Below are 20,992 nucleotides of genomic sequence, written 5' to 3' on the forward strand. Positions count from 1 at the left end.
ATTAATGATGGTGAGCATCTTTTCATGTGCTATCTGGCCATTCGTAGGTCTTCTCTTTAGAAAAATGTCTGTTTAGATCTTCTGCTCATTTTTTATTTTATAGTATTAAGCTATGTGAGCTATTTGTATATTTTGGAAATTAATTCCTTGACAGTCACATCATTTGCAAATATTTTCTCTTGTTCCATAGTTTGTCTTTTAATTTTGTTGATGGTTTCCTTTGCTGTGCAAAAGCTTTCAGTTTAATTAGGTCATGTTTGTTTATTTCTCTTTTTATTTTCATTACTCTAGGAGGTGGATCAAAAAAAATATTGCTGCGATCTACGTCAAAGAGTGTTTTGCCTATGTTTTCCTCTAGGATTTTTACAATATCCAGTCTTACATTTATTTTTATTTTTTAATTTATTTATTTAAATTGGAGGATAAATACTTTACAGTATTATGATGGCTTTTGCCATACATTAGCATGAATCAGCCATAGGTATACATGTGTCCCCCCATTCAGAACCCTTCTCCCACCTCCCTCTCCACCTAGTCTTACATTTAGATCTTCAGTCTGAGTTTATTTTTGTATATGGTGTTAAAGAATATTTTTAAGCAGTGGAATAGATTAAAACATAGAACTCGTTTTTTACAATTCAGTTTATTGGAAGTCATTCTAATTACCCCTTTTATTTCCTCTTTATCCATCCCCTGCATCCCTTTCTTTTTCCACTCACAGCTCTATGCCATCCCTTGGTTTCTTACCATGTTTACTCGTAAGTATCCTTTTCCATTTTCTTTCAATATTGTATTAGGAAAAGAACAGGTCCATTCTTCCCCAGGATATTATCAGATTTAATTACATAAGCATCCTTATATAATTCTAAGGTAATATAGTTGGGTAGAAAATTTTTTCAATAGTTCTGACTGGGGAATATCAAAAAGAATATTCTGTAGGATGAAAACCTGTATGTCATAACATTGATACAATCTCTGCCCTCTATTGAAACATAATATTAACTGTACCATTTACATAAAGTTTTAGAAGGCAACTTTTACAACCAAATCAGACTCAATTTTTAGAGACTGTCTAATAGCTAATACTTCTGTTATTTCCTAAAGTAGAATTCTTCTAGAAATAGAAAGTTAGTGTGAATATGTAATACTTTAATCTATTACACCTATTAATGCAGTAGATATCTGGGTTAAATATGCACATATGATAAATGAAATACTATACTTGAAGTAGATCTGCATGCACTGGCCTGGAAAGGTGTTGAGAGTACCGATAAATGAGAAAAAGAAAGTTTCAGAAAATAGAAAACTGTTAATCAGATTCTTTATGGGAATTTCAAAAAGTGGTTCTTAGAGTGCATAATAGAAATATAATGATACAGAAATTATAACAATACTAAAGTTCTTCTAAGTAAATGAGCTTGTTAAAATAATATAACCAGAAAATTCTAGGAAGAAATTGAATGTAAGAGCTATATACCAAGACTGATAATAGAGGGTAGGAAAGTCATCTCTTTGATCAATTAGATTATCAATTTTTTAAGCCTATCAATTTTACTGCCTTGGGAAGCAGTGAACCTACAGAGCCAAGTAAACATTTTGTAAAAATAGTTTTCCAATATTTGTTCTTTAACAGTTTTGACCATAAGGGAATTATCTTGACTAGTAAAGCAGCTTGTTGTTGATTTAATTTTTATTTTGTTTTAAATTTTTTTAATTGATTTATTTCTATTTGTCACTTTACAGATGTATTTCCACTGCACAAAATTTTCCACCTCTGGGATACCTTACTGCTTGGGAATTCCTCCTTCCCATTCTGTATCGGAGTAGCAATTCTTCAGCAGCTGCGTGACCGACTTTTGGCTAATGGCTTTAATGAGTGCATTCTTCTCTTCTCTGACTTACCAGGTATAGATATATAAAAATGGAATCACTAAGTGAAATTTAATTATGGGATAATGAGACATCCTTAAAACAATTTTCAAAAATAATCATCCAGATCTTCAGAATCTCTTCTGCTTGAGCCACATCCTTCCTCTCTGAACTCTCTCCCTTGTGTACCACCTCTTTAGCCGGACCAGCGTTGTAGATACAAAGTGGGTCATACTAGCTCACTGTCATTTATTTTCATGTCGGTGATGACGCCAAAAGGTGAAAGACAAGGGCATGGGAAGGGGGAGAAGGGAGCAGTGTGTGACATATTTGCCTTGCTTAGGATAGGCCTGTTTACCTTCAGCAGACAGATAGTAAATAAAGGCAACTTGGGAAGGTGTTTGAGAACCCAAGTTTTTACAAAGATGTAATTCCCATTGAATGTTGCTCTCTCCTATCCATAGTTAACTTGCTAACTATTTAATAGTTTAAAGAAAAGAAACATTGTCCTCTTGAGAGAGCAAATCATACTCCAGGGGAATTCTGTGTTATGCTGGATAGTAAGTAAAGTTATATATTGTATTCATAAATGAGGAACTTGTAAGTCTAGGAGTTGGTTAGTGTAGAAATATAGAATGCAGGTATAGTTTAAGCTTTTATGCTATGGCTGAAAAGATGGAAGTAATATGGTTGCATAGGATATAATTGTGGCAGAAAAAAGGAAACTAAACTACATTTTTGCAGAAACCAAAGTATTTTTCAAGTAGAAAAACTCTATTTCAAATTGCATTTCATTGGCTCCAACCCATCTATGGGTTTATTGCTATTCTTCATATTTGCAGGCAACCAAGGTGATTACTGAAAATAAACACACTTAAAATTATCCAAGAGATAAATTTGTCAAAAAAATCAAAGAATAAAAGAGGTCTTAAGATTTTATATTCAATATGTACTCTCAAAAGGAATAATAAACTGCTGCCTACCCCAGTTTTTATTTTTAGTGGCTCATCTGTACCTCATATTTCAGCATTTTTCTGTTGTTGAAAATCTTCATCCTTTTTGAGAAACTAATAAGAAACTTTATGGGATTTATTTAAAACTTCTCTTTCTACTTTCTTCCCAAACTAAAAGTATCACCATCAGCTTCCTAACTTATCAAATTTTAATTAAAGTTAATAACTTCTCATATGAACAAGTAGTTTAGTTCTTATATTTTTTTTCCTGGGAGATTCTTAATGTAAATCAAGTTATCTCTAGTTTTCCTGTTGATGTTGAACAGTTACCCAAAAAAAAGCTGGTTTCACAAACTACAAATACTGTCTGTAACCCTGCAGATGTTTTCTTCTTGTTCCTAACCTGCCAAAGTAAACAGAGGATGATTGATTAGGATGAAAGGAATTTTTCTGGTCATGTCTAAAAAATACATGTTAGAAATGATGATTGTGCATTTTTAAGTAAAGCAAATTTCTTGCCTTTCCAATTACATGCATAAATGTTCCAGTTATACACTGGTGAAGGAATCTATTTTTATATTGAACAGGCAGATTAGTCGTAACTCTGCATGTATATTAAAAGTCATTATTTCTGAAATCAAAACGTAAGAATGTGTGTTGGTTAGCACTGACTCATTGAAAAGGAAAACACTACTTAGTTTTGAAAGTAGGATAGGATGCTTTCTATTGATGTGATTTGCATGGATCCTCAGTGCCATTGTTCTGGCTCATCATTTACTTGGCCACTGTATATGATTCCAGTTGGGAAAGAAAAAAGTTTATAAGAAAAAATGTGAAAAAGAAAAAAGAAGGGCAGAGGGGTTAAATGTAAACCTTGCCCTTAAGTATATCTATGTTTCTTTTTATTTTTAATCACAGTGCACTTATTTGGGATGTCTTTCCTACTTAGATTTAAAAGATGTCTCTTTTCATCATGTTGAGCCCCCTCACTATACCTGATGCTTGAAGAAACTCAGAAGTGGTCATGGGAAGGCCTAAAAAGTGAATCTGGATTAATATACATACAAACACACTGAATATGCCTTTTCTAATCAAAATATTATGTGACATAAACTTAAGACATATTTGAAAGGAAAAAAAGCCATTTTCTTAAGACTGTAAAAAAAGAAAAAGAATAGATAGGCTAGCTCTATATTTTACCTTAATTCTTGAGATAGACTTTGTAGATAAAGATAGGTTAGGATTAAACATTAATTTGAACTCGTTAAACATATTGTGCTTTACTGAAACCCCTACTTAACTGTGTTTAAAAACATAAGTAAGCAATCAGAACAAATTTAGCTAAATTCTTTTTTGAAGCAGATTAGCAAATTCACTGTTCAAAACATCTGTTGACAGTAATATAACGGAATCACCATCCAGTTGGTAACCTTGTAAACCAAATGCCCTTGCAATTTTTTTTTTAATTGTCCCATTCTAGTTGCTTCTTTCTACAAAGAGAGGTCCAAAAGCCTAGTGACTAAGAGCATGGAATGTGGAGCCAGATCATTTGGGTTTTAGACACTAGCTCTACCACTTTCAATTGTATAACCTCAGGGACCTGACTCAGCCTCTTTGTATCTGTTTCCTTAGCCCTGATTTTATGTAGATGATAATTGTACCTACCTCACAGGATTGCCGTCCTAAGTAAATCAGTGCATCTAAACAACTTAGAGCAGTCCTTGCAAAGAGCAAGTGCTATGTAAGTGATTACTATTATTAATGTTATCATCATCATTATGATTTCCCTCACTTATTCCTTTCTATCCTGACTGCTTTCCTATTGATAGAATAAATGAAGCAACCACCCTATTTGGCTTTTTCTATAAATTGTTGAGATTGATATCAATCATATAGATTTCCTTATTAGCAAAAGCAATTGAGGAATTACCTGAGAAGCCAAGTAAGCCTTCAGTCTATGTGTATGTATGCATATTATGACTAAGAAGAGTATCTCTTTTCATTGCTCAGAGAGAACATAGTCTAATGGATAGAAAGCACAGTCTTTGGAGTCAAGACATAAGAGTGTGAGTCCTAACTGTCCACTCACTACCTGTGTGATGGGAAACTTTCAGTGTGGTTCTTTTGCTGAGAAGAGTGATATGTAGAGTGAAATAGATATGAGTTCACCCCCCAACTCTGGCATATATTAGCTGTGTGAACATGAACAAGTTGTTAATCTCTTTGGAAAGAGAATCCTATACGTTATGAAAGCTTTAGCAAAATGAAGCTAAAAATATCTGTTTTGGTGTTAGAGTGAGCACAACGGATAATATGCATAGTGTACCTGACACAAAACCTGATACCAAATACTCATAACTATGTATAGCTTTTAATGCTTAAACATACAAAGAATGTGTGACATTCAGTCTTTGTAAATTCCCTCCCTTTTCTTCCTCCTTTCCATAACTTTGTACTAACCTTTTAATTCTTCAAGAGAGAACACAGGAGAAAGGCATTATTATTTTTGCCAAAAGCTGCTTCCAAATTCTTTCCCCTTTAGTAAATGATATAGTGTGATGTCACATTCCAAGGAGGTACAAGTGGTGCTAGAAAATTTTGCTGGGAGTTTCTAAATATGTATTGGTATGTGTGTCTTTTAAGTACTCAAGGAAGTAACCATGAGAGCAGTATATTTGGCATTTTTCATACAGTCTCAAAGTAGTAGTAGTAGGGTGTTTTGGAAGAAATACTGGGTTTTTCAAAGCACCGTTCAGTACTGGATATTGGCCACTGGTGTTAAGAGTATCGTTTCCAAAGCTACCACCTGTTCAACCCAACTACAGGATGAGGTCTGTCAGCCTTCACCATATTATTCTGCTATCGTGTCCATCTAGCTGACAAAATAATTTCTTTGAGGATACATCTAAGCAGTTCCCAAGATGAATATGACAATCTGACTGAAACCAAAATGGTAATAATTTTAGAGTGGATTTGTAATAGCTCTAATGTGTAATTGCTTTTTTGCTTTGTTGGTGTATATCCTTTTTACGGTTAAAAATTAATGCAACATATTTATGTAATTATGGTTGAAATAAATTCTCAGAATGCATAACTTTGTACCTCTGAACATCTTCAAAGATAGGAATCTTTTAAAATAAGACGTTTTTCTTAGAGAATCTATAAAAGAAATTAGGAAATCTGTATGGAAGAACACTTCACTTACCCTCAGAGATTAAAATGTTTACCATTGAAAGAAATAAGTATGTATAAAGTATTTTGAAGGAAATACTGTATATATTGAAGGAACTTGAATGTGTGAAAAGTAAATCCTTTTTGCAGGAAGAAATCAGCAGTTGGTTGAAACATCTTAGTTGTCTGATGTATGTTTTATTACAGAAATTTAATTAAAACATTTTAAATAAAACTTTAAGATGTTATCTCACTATTACCTACATACTTTACAGTAGGATTCAACACATACATGAAAAATACTGGTAGTGTCTATCATGTACCACTTCACTGGTTCCTCAAAAATATTGTAGCTCAGCAAAGTTTGACTTAAAGCAGTTTTGTAATGCAGTCTTTAGGGTTATTTAGCATAGCAAAGAATATGTCACGAAAATCACACTTATTTTGAGCAACACAGTTATTTACCAGGTTACCTAAGATGTATGCTGAGAAATCATAGCCATTTATTTCAAATAACATGCACATATTTTGAGACCGAGGGAAATGTTATTAAAGTTATTAAGAACTAAGAAATAGAGCAAAGTACTAAAGTATGTAGAATCCTTAAAGCTATGTCTTATTATTTTCCTGTTTGTCCACAAGATGAAACTGAAAATCAATGATAATGAGAGAGTGAGGAGGAAATTCAATTTAGTTTATGAAATCATAGATTTAAGGTACTGGTGATAGTCCCTGTCATAGTAAAGTGGGAAAGAAGATCAATAAGAACTGATCTGGGTTTTTCTTTCTTTTGGATAGGGTTCAATGAATAATTTCTTGCTTTCATTTAGGGATAAGTATAAATTAAATAGGGTTTTCATAGTATTTATGTATAATCTCCCAATTGTAAACAGTGGCCCAGATTTTTTAAAGCTATACTTGTGACCCCTTTATTAAATAAATAGTTATAATGGCGATAAGTGCTACAGAAAGTAATAGGAATTTATCACAGAACACTACCAAGTCTGAGGGAGGTAAAGAACCTTCTCTAATAGAGTGATGGTAAAGGTAATATCTGAAATTAATTGACTTTGGGAAGTAAGAAGTGGAGAGAGGGGAGCATCTTCTAGACAGAGGAAAGAAAGTGCTGCGAAAGCCCCAAACAACTCAAGGAACTGGGCTGATATCCTTGGTGCAAGAAGGAGAGTGGTCAGAATGGAGAGTGAAGAGGTAGACAGTGATCAAGCAGGATCTTACAGGCCACGTTAGGGATATCTTTCAAATAGGTCTGTAGAGGTATTTTCTTTCTTTTCACTGTTTTTAAAAGAATGAAAAGTATCCTTGAAAAGATACTTTTCCTTCAATACAGCATTCCCAAAATAGAATGCTGTACTGATATTTGAGGAGCATTCTAGTCTCTGAACATTCCTTTCAAGAAGCTCTATAGTGAGCAAAAGGCAAAGGATTCTTAACACGAGTATTCTCAGTAGGTATCCATAATTCCTTTTTTTCTGGCTCGTGGAGAGCTGATGAGATGAAAAAGTAGAGCAATAATAGTATCCAGTTATTCAGTGAAGGTTTTGTATCGTCAGCCCTCTAAGATTTTATACTGTTTTACCTGAAGCTGAGAATTCATAGTTGTTTACATTTTCTGCTTGTAGCTATGTAATGTTAATGCATGTCTATTTCTAAGCACATCTTCATGGAATTGCTAAAGGACAATCGTATTGGAAATTAAATATGGAGATTTAAACCCCACCCATAGAGATTACATGTTAACATTAAGATTTAGATGAAAGATTAAATTCTTCTGAATTTAAATTGGTTAAGGAGAAAGGAAAGAGTAATGTGTTTTTATTGACATGATCACATCGTCAGTGACGTGAAAATCATGAAAATGTATTTTCAAATATCTTACTAAGTTACCTCCTTGTTGGGAAGGGAATACTGCATTATTTTATGGAAAAGGGGAAAATATGAAAGCAAATGTTAGAAAACATGACTTCCAAGCTGAAAATAAATGTCTATGAAAAAACACAAAGCCAGTAGAATAACTCGTAAATATTCCAATGGTAAACTGTTTTTCGGAAGCTGGATAAATTCCTTTAACACTGAGCTAGTTGTTGCTCTTAGCACACCATAAATTTTGCAATACGTTAATACTTTATAAAATTAAAGGTTTCTTATGTATTGCGAACTATAATGAAAAATAAGGTTAGGGTTGATCAGAATTTTCTACTTACCTTGAAAGTTGAGAATAGATTAGAGTCCTTAATACACCTTAAATTTGGTCCCAAGGTTTCAAAGCTCTTTTCCATACGAAGACTCTTCTCCATAGGAAAGCAGTCTTTTTTATGATTGACAGGGATTCTGCTTTCTGAATTTTTTTGAGTAGTCCAAAAATTATCTTACAGTCTCAATCAGGTATTAAACGTATTTTGTTTCAGGACCTCAATGATGGAATTTGTTTAATTTTGTTTTACTGTTGAGTATTTATGTGTGTGTTAGGTTTTTAAAGTATTTTTAAAATATATAGAACATTTTACACTTCTGAAGTATCTGAAAAGTAGTCAACCTCAAAATTTTTTTAGTCAGAAGTTTAAAATTTCCCCCATATATACTGCTGATGGATAATGAAAATAATAATGTAAGGACCAAAATGAGCATATACATATCATACCTAAAATGACTTTTAGCATACATTGTTCTGTATGTCATTTTTACTTTAGAATGAATCATACTTTCGGGCCGCACTCTCTCCAGTCCTCTACCTAGCCTTCTGCATGCGTGTGTGCTGTCGCTTCAGCCGTGTCCTGCTCGTTGAGACCCCATAGACTGTAGCCCACCAGGCTCCTTTGTCCATGAGATTTTCCAGGCAAGAATACTGGAGTGGCTTCCCATTTTCTTCCCCAGGGGTTATTCCCGAGCCAGGGATCAAACCAGCTTCTGTTACATCTCCTGCATTGGCAGGTGGGTTCTTTAGCACTGGTGCCACCTGGGAAGCACCTCACCTTATATCACTATTCAAAAGTGGAAGTACAGTTAGCCCTTCAACAGTGCCGAGGTGGGGTCCTTTGCTTGCCACAGTTGAAAATCAAAGTATAGTTTACCATCAGTCCTTTGTATACCAGTTCCTCTGTATCTGCTGTTCCTCCACATCCGCTCTTCCTCAGTATCAACGGTTCTGCACCTACAGATTCAACCAACCGTGAGTGGTGTAGTGCCGTGATATCTACTATTGAAAAATATCTATGTGTAAGTGGACCCATGCAATTCAAAACCTATATTGTTCAAGGGTCTGCTGTAATCTGATGTCTTCTTATTGTCTTATCGTAAATGATGATCCTCAACAGAATGGAAAAAAACTCCTGACTACATATCCCCTCTAAGTGTGAGTGCGCTGAGTCAAACAGAAAACATGCCATATGCTTATAGGCTAGTTAGTAAATATTATATAACATAGAGGAAATAACCAAAATTTTCTTACTTTTATTTTAAAAAGCTACATTGGATTACCTTGAAAAATGTAAACCATTCAGTCCTTCAGTAAAAACATGTATCAGTCATATGAAAAGATGCTTACTGAACTTGAATACAAGGTTCTATTGCCAAGGAAGAATCAGATTTCCAGTTTTGTTTTGGATTCACTGTTAAGTATAAAAGAAAAGGAGAAAACAACGGCTACTGCTGATCTGGTGCTGGGTCTTCCAAGCTGCTGCATTGTTCGTTTTTTCTGCAGCGAGCTGTGTTCTATTAGCAACACCAGCTGCTTTGCATCATAATATGTGTCTGCTCAACTGCTAAATGATCAAGACAATTAAGTTAAGAACAGAAAACAGTTTAAGTATCCGAGTGTCAGTAATGCTTATTGCATTTCCTATTTTATTTCTCACTTCATTGTAGGCGCTAAGCAGCAGAGATGATAGATGCTTAGCAAAACGTGCCAGTAAGCACATGCACACATGTCAGGGATGTGAAAGTCTGAGTGAAGTAAAGTAGGCGCCCAGTAATGTATTGTACCATCCTTTCCCCCTCAGACTGCATAACCAAGATTGTGCTTATAAAATGTGCTCAGTCCTTCGTTCAATGAATGTTTATGTGTGAGTGTATGTAATGTGTACATATATGTATGTGTATAATTCATCTTATTACTGGTTTATCATTCTTGTACTGGCCCAGAGCATTTTTGCCTAACTATTTAAAGGTGAGTCAATGGTACCTTGTAACTATGACTAACACATCTAATTTGAATTATGTTAATTCCATGTAGTATTACTTCCTGGTTCCATTAAGTCACCTGACCAAGGAGGGGTTAAAAATGACAATATAAAATTAGGCCTTTAAAAGAATATTTAGAATGAGTAAAGAGATCACAACAAATTACAAAACAAAAATAGCATAATATTTTTATTCATTAAATGTCTGGCATATCTCTATATTTGTCCTCCTCTTTTGCTTCGTATTCACTGATTCATATAACAGTAGTTGTACATTATTTTCTATAGAAAACATGAATAATCAGTCTTTTCACAGGCTTAGTTGGTTGAAATTTGTTTTTTAATATTGATAGGAGTAATGCATAAAACATATCACTTACCCGAGGTGTGGCTTCTGTTTGTTTGCTTCAAGTTTGTTTCCTGTAAACACAGAAATGCTATTTTTTGTGACATTCCTGTCAAAAAAAGAAAAAAAAAGTTAATGGTGCATTTGTAATTGTGTATATAGCATTATTGAAGTATATTTCTAGAAGGAAATATTTCTCTTTTGATCAGGCATCAATGAGAACCTAATTCTCTGCTTACAGTTTCACATGTTTAATGTTTCGAATTTTTCAGTCTTATTTTTGGCTGTGTACATGTCAATTGTGTTTTTCCTGCACATAAACTTTTGGTGCTAAAACACATTCACATTGCTCCTATATAGTAGGCATTGGGGATATTCCAGGAAATCATTTCTAGAGTTAGCAATAATTTTACTATATTGTCAAAGATAAGCAATGCCAGACACTAATTAAAGTGGTAAGCACAGGTTTTAATCAGTATATAATACCACAGCATGAAGTGAAAAATTGTAAAATATGTGAAGGAGAGCATTGGGTCCATGTGAAATATATCTGCATTTGCTAACAGACACCAAAGTTAGGCTCCTACCTTCCCACAGAGGTACCTATCTTCAGACAAGGATCCTATCTTCAAGTATTTCCTGGAACAAATAGTAAATTCTTCTGACAGCCTTGATTTTCTCCAGAAGGCATTCATAGTGTGTTAGGGTCATCTGAGGGATGTGGCCTTGAATTGCTGTATGTTATGTTGAGAGTTTTGTTCAGGCCAACTATTTAGGCCAAGATTGAGACATAGTCAAGAAAAGGCTTAGAAGAGTCTGGCTAGACTTGGTCAAGGAGAAAAATCTATGTCAATACCCAAAAGTGACTTCACATAACAGAAAAATACCCATTAAACCATACTAAATATATCTCTAGTTTAGCTTAGTTATATCAGAGTATTCACAGCCACTATGTTGTCCAACACAAGAGGAAGTGTAATGGAGTTGAAATTGGTATAAATAAAGACAAGTTTTCACTGGTTGTGATTTAAATATTTTTACTTTTGCAGATTTTACAAAACATGACCATAGAATCAGTAAGTTTGGAGGTACATTCTTTGGAGTAGTAGAATTGTAAGAATCAGCAGCATAGCCAAGAGCCAGAGTGAGGAAATGTATATAGTTACAATTTCCAGTCTTCTCCACGGTTAGTTCCTAGAATGCCGGCAAGGATTAGTTTAGACAAGTTAAAGAATAATTCTCTGGAGAAATTCAATGTTCCCCCGAAGAGAAATACCTTACTTTTGGGGATCCTCTAACAAATGACCATATCCCCAAGTTACCTATAGTGAATCCACCAGTAATAAAGCTCTGCCCACATATTCAAAATTTCCAATCTAATTTTTAGTGCTGTTCTTTTAAATATGTATATCACCAAACCTCTTGGGAAAGTCTCCAGCTAAAAAACACAGAATAGCACCAACTGAATAAAGGAATATCCTCAGAAAAACAATTATGAGAAGATATGATAGCTATGAAAATTCAGGATTTTTTAAAGTATTAATATGACAAAAAAGATTTACTGGAAATTAAAAATGATGTGGAAATGCAGTGAGCTTTATATGAAAGAGTTGGATGATAAAGCTTAAGAAAGCCCTCAGAGAATACAAGAAAAATACAGATGGAAAGTAAGAAGAAAGGGCAAAATTATTAGAAAATCTATTCAGGATGTTCAGGACTCTTCTAATGAAACAAGAGAGAAGGAAAAAAATGAGAAATTATTACAGATATTACACAATAACTTTTTCTGCAACTGAAGGATTATAATAAGACCATCATTATGAAATTTCAGAACACCAGAACTCCTAAAAGTTTACAGAAAAGAAGAAAATCACATATATGTGATCTTAAATTTCTCAGAAGAAAGACAATAGAGCACTTGCCTTATATAACTTTGAAGAAAAATAAATCAATCCTAGAATGTTATGACTAGCCCAACTATCAGTCAGGGGCAGAATAAATATATTCAAAACATGGACAGTTCCAAAATAATTTGCTTTCTGTGCATCCTTTCTTAGAAATTACTGGGAAATGTGTTCCACCAAAATGATGCAGTAAATCAAAAGGGAGAAAATAATATCTTAGTACCCAAATTAGGGATCAAATATGGAGGGAATTAGGTGATGGTAAAGAGAAGTGCCATGTAAACAACTATTTACTACATCTGAAAAGCAGGTCGTACTCATTTTTTTTTTCAGTATTTTTAAATTTTTTATTAGTTGGAGGCTAATTACTTCACAACATTTCAGTGGGTTTTGTCATACATTGATATGAATCAGCCATAGAGTTACATGCATTCCCCATCCCGATCCCCCCTCCCACCTCCCTCTCCACCCGATTCCTCTGGGTCTTTCCAGTGCACCAGGCCCGAGCACTTGTCTCATGCATCCCACCTGGGCTGGTGATCTGTTTCACCATAGATAATATACATGCTGTTCTTTCGAAACATCCCACCCTCACCTTCTCCCACAGAGTTCAAAAGTCTGTTCTGTACTTCTGTGTCTCTTTTTCTGTTTTGCATATAGGGTTATTGTTACCATCTTTCTGAATTCCATATATATGTGTTAGTATGCTGTAATGTTCTTTATCTTTCTGGCTTACTTCACTCTGTATAATGGGCTCCAGTTTCATCCATCTCATTAGAACTGGTTCAAATGAATTCTTTTTAACGGCTGAGTAATATTCCATGGTGTATATGTACCACAGCTTCCTTATCCATTCATCTGCTGATGGGCATCTAGGTTGCTTCCATGTCCTGGCTATTATAAACAGTGCTGCGATGAACATTGGGGTGCACGTGTCTCTTTCAGATCTGGTTTCCTCAGTGTGTATGCCCAGAAGTGGGATCGCTGGGTCATATGGCAGTTCTATTTCCAATTTTTTAAGAAATCTCCACACTGTTTTCCATAGCGGCTGTACTAGTTTGCATTCCCACCAACAGTGTAAGAGGGTTCCCTTTTCTCCACACCCTCTCCAGCATTTATTGCTTGTAGACTTTGGATAGCAGCCATCCTGACTGGCGTGTAATGGTACCTCATTGTGGTTTTGATTTGCATTTCTCTAATAATGAGTGATGTTGAGCATCTTTTCATGTGTTTGTTAGCCATCTATATGTCTTCTTTGGAGAAATGTCTGTTTAGTTCTTTGGCCCATTTTTTTATTGGGTCATTTATTTTTCTGGAATTGAGCTTCAGGAGTTGCTTGTATATTTTTGAGATTAATCCTTTGTCTGTTTCTTCATTTGCTATTATTTTCTCCCAATCTGAGGGCTGTCTTTTCACCTAACTTATAGTTAAAAGAATGGAGGGCTTCAGGAGAGATGTCTTTTCCACTTAACCTTTGCCCAAATGTAACATGAGTTGCATTTTATAATTTTTAAAATAGTTCAGTATTTATGAGAGGGAACAATAACAATGGATAAGATAAAGAAACTATGATTTACAAAAGTTACTTTTCTGAGTGTACCTCATGGAGCTTGGAATCAAACCTGGGAAAGCATAATCCAGGGTACATACTTTTTCACAAATGCATTATATCAAAATGAGAATGCAAGGTAGAATGTAGTAGTCCTCTGGGATGAGAGGTTATTTTTAAAAGAATAATTGCATATTTTAATGTACAGTTTATAAAGTACTTTTCATAATATTTTGGTTATGATAAAGTACTTTGGAAGGATTTTGAGATGGAAGGATGACTTGGGTCAAGTGAATGGAGAATGGGATATTTGCCAGTAGTAATAATCAGGCTCAAATCGGGGTGGATGCCAGTGAATTCTCACGATTCCCTGTAAACCTTTTATGGTATTGGTAGGGTGTTTTGGAAGCAGATATAAATGACTTTTCCATTGCCAGTGATTTAAGGACTGAACTACAACCTCTCATCTGCATCAGTAACTTGACCTCAAGCTTTTAATGGGTGACAGATGTGTCAAACTGATTTGAGCACTACGGATGCAAAATTTATGGTCCAAAATTCTTTTCCTTTGGAAATTAAACAGTGTGAAGTAAATTAACTTGTTTTTTTAAGATGACAGAGTTTTCTCTCTTTAGCTGCAAGTTTTTATCTTAACGATATTAATTGGAAATGTTTTAAAATGAATTGAACGTATCTCTTCTGTCTCAAGTGAAGTAGAGGAACGTATCTGAACTCCTATTTTTCTTCTCATTGGTGTTTGTATTCTTCTCTTTGTAGAATATTAAGTTGATGATGTTAAAGAGCTTTTTAGAAGAATACATTTCACTATATTGACAGTTTCTCAAATAAATGGGCCCATGCTTCAAAACATGTTTAACTCTTGTTTTATAGATTTTATGTTAAGAATAGCATATGATCGTGATGAAATCTGACTTCTTTGTGCAGCAGTGGAAGTAACCAACTATGAAGTTGGCAAGCATCACTAAGAGCAGATAAAAGAATGTTTAATTGAGTAACTGGTCTTTCTAGAGCTGCTGGCTATTGTTTCCCAAATCTAAATAAATTGGGAAATGAAAGATGCCTTATAACACTTTAGTAACTTCAGAGATTCTACCGGTGGTAACAACACTTAACACATCAATCACTTAACTTCATTATGTGTTAATTTCTTCATCTTCAACAGAAATCAGGGGATTACATTACCTGTCTACAGGAATCACTGAATTAAATGAGCTAAGTAAAAGTATACAACACCTGTCACATAATAGATGTTCAATAAGTGTCCATTTCTCTGCCCTTCTCTAAGAGTTTTCCACCTTATAAAAGCAGACAGTTCTATAAAGGCATGACTCATGCACCATTCACAGAATCAATTTAAGTGCCTATTTCCTTTTTCCTTTATATATAAGCACTTCATTCCAAACAGGGAAATAGGGACCTCATCCCTGTATAAGGGATTTGATGTATTTTTCTCCATTCCTTATCTGAATTGACACACTTGGACTTTTACAGAGGAAATGATGATAACTACCATTCACTATATTAGGAATATAGAAAGGAAAAAGCTGATCCATGCTAAACTCCTTCGTCCTAGCCAAATTCTTCAATTTCTATTGCCTTTCTGTGATAACTCCATTTTCCCCATAGAGTTACAGGTTTACTCTCCATCAGGAATGTTAATATTAATCTCCTCAAGGGTTTCAGTCTTATTGAAACACACACACAATAATTTGACATTGTAGTAAATTCTCTGTGTATATTAACTCTATATCAAAGGTGTTTAAATTTCTTTCAGATCAGAAAAAGAAAAGAACATTTTCTTTGAAAATATTTTCTATCATTTTTAATTGGGTGCATTTTATTTCTCTATATGTGATACTTCACTTAAACTTTTCTGCACTTAAATCAAGAAATTCTTTTTATAAAGGGGATAAATTACTGAATTTAGATTTTGATTAATTTTTTTCCTGATTATTTTATATCTTCAGTAATAGGTAAAAGTGAAACTATTAGTACACTTTACTTGAAATCATGGTATATTAACATCTGAATCTTTTGTTTGCCCACTCCCAAATTCCAGCCTTCTTTCTTCTCAACCTTTATTTTAATTTGAGAAGGTGAAAATATCATTAAAGTTAATGAAGCAGATTCTCTAATAAGATGTATGATTAATATATTTAAATTTTTGAATAATGATATACTGAAATATAATCTATATATGTATCATGTATCTACATAATAATACCAGGTACCATCTATCATTCTAATCATATGTTGATTAATATCCATATTACTTTTTTACTGACATCTTTTCTAATTAGTTATCATTTTAGCCATATTTGTGCATATGTATTTAGGATAGTTTGTGGTTCTTACATAACGAGAGCAATAGCTTCTGTATTTGCTTTTTTTTTTAATATTTTTTTCTATCTAGAAATTGACATTGAACGTTGTGTGCGAGAATCAATCAACCTGTTTTGTTGGACTCCTAAAAGTGCTACTTATAGGCAGCATGCTCAACCTCCAAAGCCAACGTCTGATAGCAGTGGAGTCAGAAGTTCGACACCTTATTTCCCCACTGAGTGTCCAGATCCTCCAAAAACAGACCTGGTATGTATTTGCTTGACTTAATTTATAAACTCTAAAAGAAGATGGATATGATATTAATACACTTAGTATCTTTATTGTTCATAATACAATAATCACTTATGTTCTTTTAACATAGCTCCCTTCTAGTATGTTGCATTCAGGCAGCTGTTCCAGGTCTTGAGGCCAACCAAAGGTGAGAGCTTAGTTAAGGCCTTCTCAGGTCTTTCCTGTGCATGGAGACATCCTGTGTGTGCACAGACAGACTTCTAGATTCCCAGGATCCTGTTAGCACTTTCAGATTCCCCTGTGGACGTTGAATTCCTCAGCTTTTCATTTTAGTGAGGTTTTTTTTTCTTCATTGTCTGCTTATTCTTTGCTCCTACTGTCATGGCCACTTCAGGCAGCCACAATATTAAACAATTGCTGCTGACTCTTTTTGACAGATATCTTCAGGGAAATGTCTCTTTGCACTGAGAGGATTCTGAATCAGGTCAAACAAAGGCAAGCGTTGTAAGGAGAGGTTTCTAGGAAACTGGAAGATAGGTCAAATAACCGTAACCTGCTGAAAGGACACCTCTTGGGAGCTCTAAAGCCATTCTGTCCTGTCCAGTGGCTGCTAGATTTCTGGTTTGTGAGACTGTTGGTTTTTAAGGTGACTGTGGAACTGAGAGAGAAATGAGAGTAGGGAAAATTAAAACTCCACAAAGCTCACATTCTTACTGAAATTCAGGTGTTTCTTTTGACCACCTACTCTATAGATTGCAGCAGACAGACCTTTGTTTAACTTCCAAATTCTAAAAAGTTTATTTTGATAATCTCTGCCAGTATTCTCATTATGTTTTGAAGGAGCAGCTCTTCTGAGATTCTTACTTTGCCATTCTCACTGATGTCACTCATATTCTATGCTATTTGTCCACTACATTTTAATTTCTCAGTGAAACAAAATGATTGAGAAATAGTTGATTTTAAAACTTCAAAAAGGAATAGTGACAGCTCAAGTAATGTAAAACTTTCATTTTATGATTAAGTGAAATTTTACTAAGAAAAATTGCTGTTTATTTTAAATTTGAGTAAGTGGTTTTAAATCTTTGCCCTTACACTCTCATCTGACATGAGATTTTTGTTTAAAGTGTTTAATAGTTTGAATGTCACTAAATCCCAAGTCCCTTTATACATTGCTGATTATGGTAAGTCTCAGAGTACTGGGTCAATTTGCTAAAACTTTGTAATACAAAACTAACTTTTTTTGTGTACTCAGAAATCTGATATATTATTCCCAACAACAATACTAAGAATGAAAGAGAAAAATATATTATTTACGTAAAATGTTGCTACCTGAAGAATATTCAAGTTTTGGTTAACTTTTGTTTAGAATTTATTTCATTCTTTTTATGTTTCAACCATAAAGAAAAATATAATGAATAGTTAAAACAATATGTCTGAATACATACTGTAAAACAGATGTCATTCAAGTTACTGAATTAAGAGTACCTACATTCAAAATTTGCATTTAGTGGAGGATATACTGACAGTAAGCAAAAAAAGTAAACATTCAGTGTGTTTTCTACAGTCCACATATAAGTAAGATCATCTGGTATTTGTCTTTCTTTGTCCAACTTATTTCACTTAGCCTAATATCCTCAGGATTTCTTTTTTAATGGTTGAGTAATATTCCATCATATACATATACACAACACTTTCTTTATCCATCCGTCTGTTGTTGAGCATTTAGTGGCATTTAGGTGCCATTTTGGAAATTAAACAATAAGGAAAAAATAAATGGGACTGCATCAAACTGAAAAATTGTTACACAACAAAGAAAACTATCAATAAGACAGAAAGGCAATCTAATGAATGGGAGAAGATATTTGCAAACTATATATTCAGTAAGGGGTTAACATCCAAATTACACTAAAAACTCATACAACTCAAAATCAAAGAACATACAACCCAATTAAAAAATGGGCAGAGGACCTGAATAGACATTTTCCAAAGCCATAAAGTGTATGTTAATCACTCAGTCATGTCTGACTCTTTGCAACCCCATTGACTGTAGCCCACCAGCCTCCTCTATCCATGGAATTCTCTAGGCAAGAATGCTGGAATGTATTGCCATTCCCTTCTCCAGGGGATTTTCCTGACCCAGGGATTGAACCTGGGCCTCCCACATTGCAGGAAGATTCTTTACTGTCAGAGCTACCAGGGAAACCCTTCCAAAGGCATACAGATGACTAACATATACATGATCAATATCACCAATCATCAGGGAAATGTAAATTAGAATTCCAATTTAATATGCACTCATACTGTTCATTAAAAAGACAACAAATAATTATTGGCAAATATGTGGAGAAAAGGGAACCTGTGTGCACTGTTGGTGAGATATACATTGGTCCAGCCACTGTGGAAAGCAACATAAAGGTTCCTCAAAGAATTAAAAATAGAACTGCCATGTGATCTATGGCAGTTTCACTTCTGGGTGTTTACCTGAAGAAAGCAAAATTAATTTGAAAAAAATATCTATACATCAGTGTTCATAGCAGCATTATTTACAGTAACCAAGATATGGAGGCAACCTTAATGTCCATCAATAGATACACGGATAAAGAAGATGTGGTATTTTCATACACACACAATGGAGTATTACTGAAACAAAAAAGATTGAAATCTTGACATTTGAAACAGCATGGATGAAACTTGAGGGTATTTTGGTCAGTGAAATAAATCAAAGAAAGAAAAATATCATGTCATCTCACTTATATGTTGAATCTAAAAGACAAAAGACTAACCGAACAAAGTGAGACCGTACTTACAAATACAGAGAACAAACAGGTGGTTGCCTGAGGGGAAGGATGTGGCAGAGGGGTGTGTGTGAAATAGGTGAAGAAGATTAAGAGGTACAGACCTCCAGTTATTAAATAAATAAGCCATGGAGATATAATACACAGCATAAGGAATACGGTCAATAATATTGGTATAATTTTGTATAGGGTTAGATGGCTAGTAGACTTATGGTCTTCCCTGATAGCTCAGTTGGTAAAGAATCCACCTGCAAGGCAGGGGACCCCAGTTCAATTCCTGAGTTGGAAAGATCCCCTGGAGAAGGCTTAGGCTACCCGCTCCAGTATTCTAGGATTCCCTGGTGGCTCAGCTGGTAAAGAATCCACCTGCAACACGGGAGACCTGGGTTCCATCCCTGGGTTGGGAAGATCCCCTGGAGAAGGGAAAGGCTACCCACTCCAGTATTCTGGCCTGGAGAATTTCATGGTTTGTATAGTCCTTGGGGTCACAAAGAGTCAGATATGACTGAACGAGTTTCAATTCACAGACTTATGGTACTGATCATTTCATAATGTCTACAAATGTCAAATCACTGTCTAGTACACCCTAATCCAATATAATATTGTATTCCAGCTATATTTCATTTTTTAAAAGGAGAAGAGGAAAAGGACAATGGAAAATGCCAAGAAGTAGGAATCTGGAGAACATTAGAGAAGAGTTCCTATTTTATGTGAGAGATTTAAAGAATATCTAATAAGGAGACCTTTGGGAAGAGAACCTAAAAGAAGTGAGAGAGTGAGCTATATATATTTCCTGAGGAAAAAATGTTCCATCCTGCAAGTGCAAGGTGGTAGCATTGCTTTGAATGTTAGAGGAACAGTAAGGATACTATACATAGAATGGAATGAGTGAAGAAGAGTATAGCTGTTTTTGTTGTTTAGTCACTCAGTCGTGTCTGACTTTTGCAAACCCATGGACTGTAGCTGACCAGGCTGTTCTGTCCTTTAAAGGTATACAAACTTACTATTACAGTAGTAAATATTAATATATTTTGAAAGAAAAACCAACAGATATTGCTGACTCATTGAATGTGAGGTACAAAAGAGAGAGTGTGTGAAAGAGTCAGTTGCTCATGTCTAGTTCTTTGCAACCCCTGGACTGTAGCCTGCCAGGATCCTCTGTCCATGGAACTCTCTAGCCATTCCCTTCTCCAGTGGATCTTCCTGACCCAGGGATTGAACCAGCATCTCCTGCACTGCAGGCAGATTCTTTACCATCTGAGCCTCCTCATGGTTATCCAGGTCATTAAGACCTTTTTTGTATAGTTCTTTGTGTGTATTCTTTTTTTTTTTTTTGCATGGCTTGAACAACATTTATTTCTTATAGTTCTTGGGGATGAGAAGTCCAAGATCAAGGTACTGGCAGATTTGGTTCCTAGTGAGAGCCTGCTTCCTAGTATACATGGCGTTTTCTCTGTGCATGTATGTGGTGAGAGAGGTATCTGTCTTTCTCTTCTTGCTGTTATTCAGTCACTAAGTTGTGTACGACTCTTTGCAACCCCATGAACTTCAACACACCAGGCTTCCTGTCCTTCACTATCTCCCTGAGTTTCTTCAAACTCATGTCCATTGAGT

At 34.8% G+C, this 20,992-nt stretch overlaps 1 protein-coding gene across 3 annotated transcripts in view; it reads left to right on the plus strand.

The window, feature by feature from the left end:
• TBCK (TBC1 domain containing kinase) overlaps window positions 1–20,992 on the plus strand; it is a 195,072-nt gene that overhangs the window by 105,809 nt on the left and 68,271 nt on the right. For all 3 annotated transcript variants that reach the window (XM_043870827.1, XM_043870829.1, XM_043870828.1), the window contains exons 21-23: window positions 722–758; window positions 1,744–1,905; window positions 16,423–16,598. In XM_043870827.1, the coding sequence (XP_043726762.1) occupies window positions 722–758; window positions 1,744–1,905; window positions 16,423–16,598 (375 nt within the window). The remainder of the gene's footprint in view (window positions 1–721; window positions 759–1,743; window positions 1,906–16,422; window positions 16,599–20,992) is intronic.

This window comes from Cervus elaphus, chromosome 17, assembly GCF_910594005.1.
Source record: "Cervus elaphus chromosome 17, mCerEla1.1, whole genome shotgun sequence".
Taxonomy (NCBI): domain Eukaryota; kingdom Metazoa; phylum Chordata; class Mammalia; order Artiodactyla; family Cervidae; genus Cervus; species Cervus elaphus.